The 9,011-nt window shown below is 38.1% G+C and overlaps 1 protein-coding gene across 2 annotated transcripts; it reads right to left on the minus strand.

The window, feature by feature from the left end:
• Positions 1-274: 274 nt before the first annotated feature.
• lhx9 (LIM homeobox 9) lies at positions 275-8,490 on the minus strand. 2 transcript variants are annotated; one of them, XM_072274727.1, is made up of 5 exons: positions 8,317-8,490; positions 7,362-7,564; positions 5,972-6,327; positions 3,603-3,805; positions 275-331 (listed from the first exon to the last, which is right to left on the minus strand). In XM_072274727.1, exons 1-5 carry the CDS (start codon positions 8,488-8,490, stop codon positions 275-277), a joined length of 993 nt encoding a protein of 330 aa, XP_072130828.1. The 2 variants fall into 2 exon arrangements, with proteins under 2 accessions (XP_072130828.1, XP_072130827.1); XM_072274726.1 differs by lacking the exon at positions 275-331 and adding an exon at positions 2,218-2,481.
• Between the last annotated feature and the right edge of the window lie 521 nt (positions 8,491-9,011).

Consider the following 9,011-nt stretch of genomic DNA (forward strand, 5'->3'; position numbering starts at 1 on the left):
GTGCAATGGCCTGTCCTAACCACATCCTAATTCCTTCAAAGTCCAGCGCATTCTTTATCTTCTCTCTACATGTATGTCCACTGATAGCTTAAAAGTAAAAAATATACAACACGTTGCGTCCTACATTAGCTTAAACATTCAAGCAAATGACATTTTGGAGTCTTATTGTAGTTATGTATCTGAGTAAAGTTTTAGGATATTTAATTGTGTGTTAATATAGTCTTTGTCTTCACTGATGTTGAATTCCGATCAACCTTCCCCCTTCTTAAAATACCTAGGGAATTTTCAAACGTCGGGAAGTGTGGCTGTAATGCCCCAAGATTTGTTCTCCCTGAAAGAAATCATAGTAACAGTTTATTAAACTACAGAGCAACCTGTCCTTTCGGGGTCTTTTTGTTATGTTTTTACATGGAAAATATTTCTAACGTTTCTTGAAAAAACTATTTTGAAAAATGTAAATTTACATTGTTTGGACTTTGACTGTTTTGGCATTAGTTTTCCCTGAATTTGTATAGTTTCCTGTTGATTTAGCTTCCCCTTTTTAAAAAAACGTGTGGCGTTCCTAACCTACTGGAGCGAGTATTTAAATTCTAATCCATTTTGGGTATCTCTTATCAACAATCTGACCTTACTTGCACACTTTCTTCCTGATTATATACAGTCGTGTTTCTTTCGCTATCTAAAGCACAGTTGTTTCCTATGTTTTTGTCCCTGAAACATCTTTCATTTATTTTAAATAAGTGGCCATTTTAGAGTCGTAAATAGACAATTGAAAAAATAGAGATCGTTGAAAAGTAATGCTGGTACAAACATACAATCTATAACTTCAGAAAGAAGCTTCGTGTGTTGTGTTTTCATTCATTCCAGGCACTTTTTATAACATTAGTGCTTTCTGCTTGAACGGATAAAATGTTTAGATCCTGATTTATTTATTTTAAATGGTGCTATGTCTCTACATCCACCTTTTGTATTATTACCGAATTTTTCTGGTTCAAACGAGTTTCACACGTAAGGTCACTCGTCCATACACAATTCACATAGACACAGCATGAGGAACTTATTTGATTTCATAATATAAACGCCGCATGAAATAAGGCTAAACTGAAAACGATCAAACAAACTGTTTTAATCACACAATTTTAATAAGATATCACAAACGTTTGGTCCATAAATATTTAAGGGGAGAACGCGCCTGTACAGTGTATTCATTTTAAAACAAAGTAACATCAACAATCTCATCAAACCACTTACTGTACTAATCATAAACACGAAGATCAACAGAAGAACCTCGAACGTACTTTTCAGCACTTAACATCGGGAATACCAACTACTCTAGTGAGACAGTGTTCATATTTGCCTTCGAGGACAAATGCAAATGCCGTTTTTAACAGTTTTCCCAAAAAAAGGTTTTCAGAAAAAGAGGTAACAATACAAAACTTGTGAGGTGTCAGAAGGGCATTGATTCTCTCTCTCTTTCTCTCTCTCTCTCTCTCTCTCTCTCTCTCTCTCTCTCTCTCTCTCTCTCTCTCTCTCTTTCCAAACAAGGGAAACACGAATCTACACCACGTCACAGACTTTCTTCAGAAATATCGTAAGGCACATGATAAAGCTGTGATGGATCCCACTTGGTTAAAAGAAGATCCTGTACCACGTTCCGCTCTTCCAAAGAACGGTATATTTTATAATCTTGGCGAGTTTTATTTATTAATGTTGGTACCGGTACATATGACAATAACGCATAGGCTGAACAGATGTTCACTGGTGAGTGCGCATGGGATTGGCTCTATTAAAACTGGGCTCATTTTCTTATTAATCTCCCTCTCTCCCTATGACAACCCTGCAGTTGCAGAGGCATCCTTTATAATGATGAGCACGCTCAGCAGAAGTGAAGAGAAAAGAATGTTTACATGACCAGTGTGGAGGGAAACTTAAAATCTAAGATTGAAAGTTCTTTAAAATTTTAATCTGGAAGCCTTAAGAAAGATATTATTGGAAATGGAATTATATTCCAGCATGCGCAGTCACCACTGCACAGTCCATTGACATTTTTTTGTAAACTGTTTTTTTCTACTGTTGTAAACTAGAATTCGTCAATAAACAAAAAATATATATATTCATATCAGTTATTTAACAAAATCATCCTACACAACAACAGGACTTGTTTTTGTTTACTTCCCAGGGATTTTTGTTCTGTTGTAAAGGAATCTGCTAAAAATATTAGAAAAGGTTCGTTAAGGTAGTTTGTGACGGACTCCCGGATTCGTGCACGTCCAGGTTAGTGGTCACAGACGTCACTACTGACAGAGTGGGATTGGTCAAGTCTGTTAAAGTGGTCGAAGTGCTGCTTGGACTTAGAGCGGCGCCGGACCTGTCTGCTGGGGGCGGGGCGGGCAGTGCAGTGCCGTCAGGTTTATCAACACCCCCATTCTCCTGTCGCAAAAGGTTCCTTCTGAATTTGGCTCTTGCGTTTTGAAACCAAACCTGCAAACCAATCCCATGTAATCTTTTTACCGATTTTTTGATGCTATTATCTAATCACAAACCACAAATTATCTCTATATATAGATAAATAGATATAGATATATAGATAAATTATTTAAACAGCTAAAACTAACAATTAACTAGATCAGCATTAAATGGATTGGGGCTGCTGATTGTGACAATGCAAACAGAAATTGGTAACATTTAATATCATTGATTCGCCTACACAATGCTAGTTATGTTTATAACAATCGAACACAAATCAAATTGTTACCTAACAAGTAAAGAATTAAAAATATAGAATGAGTATATTCGAGTCGTATGTTGCATCCACCATCATTGCAATGCTAGTGTGTGATGAAGTGGTGAAAGCTCTCCAGAGTGCTTCTATTATTTTCCCCGAAACCAAGCCTCCAACACCGCCCCCCTCCCCACACACACACACACACCCCTCGGCCCCTCTCAGTTCCACAGCCCAGCAAGTGATCCTGGGCGCTACCGCAAAGTTAATCAATTCGGGCATTGGAACTAATCAGTAGCTCCCTTTTCTTAGCTGTCGTACTTGAGTTGATTTTGTGATAATCGTCTGTCAGCAGCTATTCCCCATTGTTCATATATGTATATCGTGCTATTAGATCCTACAATTATTTAATTTTCAGACATTAATTAACAATGAATAGCGTGCGCCGTTGGAAATGTATTTCATTCTAATGGTTAGCAAGTTTGTAGAATTATCATTTTAGATACGTTTTGAGGTATATCTATTCCGAATTATGTATTCAAAGCCCAAGTATTGATATTCAGGAGTCTATTTCTCGGGGTAACTGAAACCAATCAAGGTGCTTACAATCTGGGACAAAAAGGAACACTGGTGTTACCAACCTTAACATAAATTTAAAAGTGGATGAAACATAGACAATGACTCTCAATTGTAAATCCTCGTGGTATACCACCCCCATAACTGTTCTTTTTTCCCAAATTATTTGTCTCTATTAATTATTACTCTGTTCAGGTGTCAGTGCTTTGAATTGAGAGCGTTCTGTCATTGGTAGCTATAGAACATTACGGAGAGATGGGGTAATAGGGCTTAAATCTTGATTATAAATACGAATGTCTCTTACCTGCAAAACTCTTTTGGTGAGCCCAGTTTTCTGAGCAAGTTGCTTTAAATCTTTCGCATCAGGGTTGTGATTTATGGCGAAATAGGACTTCATGGTGCGAAGCTGGTGGTGTTTGAAGGATGTGCGCATGCGCTTGGTTTTCTGGGTTGGTGGGTACGATTGCTGTTCCCTGTCCAAATGGTCAGCGTCGTTTTCGTTGCACCCTAGGATTCACAAATACAACCATGCTGTGTATTAATTACTTCTCACACAGAGGCATTGCATATGCTACTCGTGTGCACGTTCTTTCATATGCTCCTCTTCGCTAGATGGCGCTAATCCCTTATCCCTGAAAATTGTGTTTCAATATAATGATACAATTGTTATCACTATCAGTTGTACTACGGCTTCTGTTAGCTCCACAATAGCTCGATTTTCTTAAAGCAGCCTACCGCTCTACTTATAAAAATGCTATCAAGCCCCCAAACTTCTTTACATTTTGAAAATTTCTCCTCAAAATATTATATTACAAATAATGTTAACGCAAAAGGCGATGGCCTTGTTCTTCTGTGAAGTAACATGTTTGATACTAAACCCATGGGAGGAATCAATTTCGTTAAGTACGTTTGCAGCAGTTAATTTAACAGAGCGCGTCCACCACTGATAAAAAGTTTTGCTAGGGCAACTGTAACTACCAATCCCAAAGTATTTACCACAACGTGTGTTGCATTTATTAATCCAACTAACAGTTCGGTGTTTCTTCTAGTAAATGCAAGAAGATGCCTTGTTTGGAATTTGAAAGGCGTTTCCTAGCGATTATGTTGCTGTAATCAATAAAACCATATTTTTAAAATACATACCTTTCAAACTATATTTGCTATTTGCTTATTACTTTTTTAGTAAATGGGTAGAATTATTGATGTTAAATCACTTTCTATGAGACTGTTTTATACTTGTCGTTTACGTATAATTTCAGTGTGATGGCCGTCTACCCAGTTTGCGCAAGGGTGATTTCGACACAAATCTAATCTTAATGTTTTAGATTATTCGCTTTAGAAGGGTGTAAATAATTAGATCAGCAGGGATACCTTCCTAGTTAGAGAAATACCAGGTGCAGTTTCATTTTTTTAACTCTTAAAGTTACTAACTTTTTGTTTTGAGGGAAAATATATCTATAGATTATATCTAAATGAATTCAAACACTGTACTCAAGAAGTCGACAGTTTTCCATCCCTGTGAATCACACTAATCTCATTAAACAGCTTTTATGAGATGAATTTTAGCGCATCTTCATCTTCATTGGATAGAAAATAACACGCGTGATAAGTGGTTCGAATTTTCAATTACATACGCAGAAATTAGTACCAACAGCACTCTGATTGTATTAGGTATCTTCAAATCCATCTTTAAAGTAATTATAATCTGCTACTATGTCACCATTAAAAAGATCATATGAATGTTATGATTTTCACACAAAGTGGACAGTGAGTTCTACACGAGGTGAATATAAGCACTCTTCTTCCTGACAAGAAAGCTTCAATACGAAAATAATGAATATTTAAAAGGATATATTATTTTACTTTAGTCGAAAATGAATGCTGACGGCAAAGGAATATACTAGTGAGTATATTAGGGCCATGGTACTTCAAGTTACAACACATTTTGAGCTCGCAGGGGTGATTTATGCGTGACTGGAAACCAGGGATTCCTATGTCACGTCTAATTAACACAAAACAATTAACCTCCAGATTACGTGATTCTTCTTCCATTCATTTGAACATCAAACTCTAGCGTGCGCGCCAAACTGCTTTGAAGAAAAATCGCAATTAAGAAATATCTACAAAGGACACAATGAACTAGTATATAATTGGGTTCAGTGTGTGGAACGTCTACAAACCATTCGTTTAATTTTTGTCGATATTTATGAAATTATGTTCAGTTGCATTCACGAAAAATCGAAATGCGCAGAACGATTTCTGACCCACCAAACACAAAAAAAATAAAGAACAAGATTCCTTCGGTTAAAGAAAACAAATACCTCGGAGGTTTGCCAAAAAGAAACTGATATGGATACCACGGGTTCCACTTACAGGATTTTTTTCACGCGGTATTTGCATAATACGAACTATATAAATGAAGCATTTCTAAATCGTTCTTTGGCAGTAGGTTGTAAATTAGAAGTAGACCTTTGAGATGTTATCTGTTGATTTGCGAACTCATTGAAAATATTACTCTAGTAGTTATATGTTTAGGCAATTTTAAAAGTTAAAAGGATTTTTGACGTGCTGGCTGTATTATGAGCAAATTGGCAGCTGGTATTTTCCACAATATTTAACACGTTTCCATTATTATTATTAACACAACATTTTCTTTACCAACAGCTTCCCCACCTTGGTTATAAGTTGGGATATCAACTCCTAGGGCAGGGCTTTTTCTTTTCCTGGGCCGTCCTTTCTGAACGGTGCCGGTTCCGTTGAAGTAAGGCAAACCGAGACCCCCGCTCTTTGCAGCAAGCTCCGTGTAGTTCAGTTGCGTGTGATAGTCTCCTTGCACCAGGGACTCGAAGTGAACTCTGCAGTAAACCAAATTATCTTTCATGCCAAAGTGATCGCCTGTGGTTAATGTTTTGTTGCAAGTTGTACACGTGAAACAACTCAAATGATAAACTGAGTCCCTGGCTCGCATAACCATTTCAGAGGCAGATATTCCGAGGTGGCAGCGGGAACAGCGTTGCACGGAAAATCTCCTGCAAAAACAAAGGACACAACCTTTAGAAATAGATGCATTCCTGCACCGGATGAAAATTCATTTCCAAGCTCAAAACTGTCGAGGAACAATTCATCGTGTGTTATTGTATTTCTGATTAATTAGTATTTAAACACGAATTTCAGCTTTTTCATGGTCTACACGAACTCGAGTTCTTTTTATAGAAGTTCTGCAAATTCATCCGTGTTAAATCCTGCCTGTATAAATTTATCCATGTTGTTATCCATGCCTGTATGTGCCCGTGTTGGTAAACGGATTGAATAACAAATTAACCAGTTATTAGCTAACTTGGGGGCATGAATCTCCCACACTACTTGGAGAATTTCCTCTTTTCTGCTCACCAAATTTCTACAGTCAACTTTAAAAATCCGACTGATCCAATCAGACAAAACATCACATTAAGAAACAAATGTTGACTGATTTCATTTCAATATTATTAAAATCATTTTTATGAACTATAAAGTAAAATTAGTTCCATGGTTGCATCCTCACATAATTAAAACAGGTACTCATTTATGCCTGCTGACGTTTGTTGTAACACTCTACTGACCGCAGATTTTTTTATTATTGTAAGGCTTAAACTCTCTACAACAGGCAAACGTACAGTTATGGCCGCATAATTAGTAAACAAAAAGCGGAGTTGCATTTGACATAGTTGTTTTCTTCCCAGGGGCCTACAACAAAGGAAGTAAAGCGCACAGCTTCCCCGTCAAACCAACGCAAGAATTTCACGTCTGTTTTTACGGCAAATCCCGATTAACGCGGCTGTCTACTGATGGCCGCGCCAACTTCCGAATCTGTTTGAGTATAAAGAAACAACGAGTTGTCTTTATACGCGAAATTTAACACTGAACTCGTTAGCATTTCGCTGGAAAATAAATACGGCTTTAGTGCAATTCAGCAGAGAAAGCCGGACCCTAATGTGATCGGGTTAAGTCGAGCGATAGTAATCTTCACGTGCAGAACAGTTTGCACGGTTCGTTTTCAGAATCTGAAAGAGGTGTGTTTGATTACCTGTAGTAATCCTCCTTGCAGTAAATGCTGCCGTCCTTGGCGAAGCAAGTTAATTCGGACTCCAGAGCGAGTTTACATTCACAGCACTTTAGACATCTTAGATGCCACTGTTTGTCTACAGCCAGCAGGTAATACCTATCAGCTATTTTACCACCACAGCCGGCGCACAAGGCAGGTTTATCCGAATTAATAGAAGGCATGGTCTGGAAGCAGAGAGTTTAAAAGCCGGTTAATGTCAAGTTGAAATGGCACCACAAATAAATGTGCGGAAAAGGCTAATAAGAGTAAGAGAATGCCATCAGGAGGACTCCAACTATTGTATAAAAGACTGGAGTAAACTAGTATATTTTATATTCCATTTACTCTATCCACTGTTTTGCCGTTAAGCTTCACAAGTTATTGTATTTTAAATTGTACAACACAGGATAAAGTAAACGTTGCTCTGCTAAACCTTTTAGGCGGAATTCGCAATTATTCAAACAGAGCTTACTGGCGGGCATTTGAATAAAGTGTACTTTTCTTTTGCGAATCGCTATTGGTGTAAATACAATTTTCCATTCGGCATTTATAAAAGTTAAATCGGCCAGTGTATTGATGCCTAATTCATGGGTTATAAAGCTATTAAAACAATGTTGTGGAACCACCCTATTGAGTAAGGACCTACATATATTCACAAGGCGATTGATTATCTGCATATTTTTTCTGCTATAATTTTAATCTGTATATACTGTATATCTTTAGTCACAGGAGCAAATTGGCCAGCAGACACAATGATATTTTTTGTCGCTGCGATGTATTAAAACCACACCGTTCTGTAAATGTCACTGAGATATTTTCAAAACAAAAATGCACTTAACGGAATCTCTAAACACAGAAACACTTCAGCAGTGAAGAAACAAATTAGTTCCCCGTGTTTAAAAGAAAATCAGGTCTAGCTTGCTGTTTTCGCTCTTACCGTTTCTCTTCCGTTCATCTGGACTCCTTTGGCCAGACGGGAATCCGACTTGGATCTCCTTTCCATTTCCTCCATGATTCCCTGGATCTCTCCCCCAGAGATTCCGTGAAAAAGCATTGCTGATTGACGGAAAGTACACGTGTCTTCCACGGACCTGGCTCTTAGTACTTCCATACAGACCCCGACTTAAACCATGGAACAAACTGCCACAAGACAATTAAAACAAAAAATATATAAACTGACAGTCTCGAACGGGGAGAATACAACACGTCAAAATCTTCGGCAGGCGGGGGATCTGGTCATTACTAGCTGTTGCGAGGGAACGTACAATGCTAAGGTTTATGAGAGAGGCCGTCCCTATAGACTGGTTTTAAATAACGGGTAAACAAGGATGTTAGGGTGATTTTAGCAGCATTCCCCTGACTCCTCAGCTCCAGTCCTTGCTGATCCGATTGTAGCTCACTGGTTGGGAGCTCACACTTTTGCCTATTAGTGTCTGCCTCTCGCCAGGGCACAGTGGGATAATTTGGTAGGAGGAGTTCGATAGACTGCCACCTAATCCTTTTCATTACAAAACCCTGTCATACTCTTTTCATTGGCTATTGACGGACGGTCATTGACAACTCCAGGCGGGTTTGCTTTTCCAATGTGGTTAGTTAACGCGACTTCCCGATTGGGTAACGCGAGAATTGTGA

The sequence above is a fragment of the Mobula birostris genome, chromosome 12 (assembly GCF_030028105.1).
Source record: "Mobula birostris isolate sMobBir1 chromosome 12, sMobBir1.hap1, whole genome shotgun sequence".
Taxonomy (NCBI): domain Eukaryota; kingdom Metazoa; phylum Chordata; class Chondrichthyes; order Myliobatiformes; family Myliobatidae; genus Mobula; species Mobula birostris.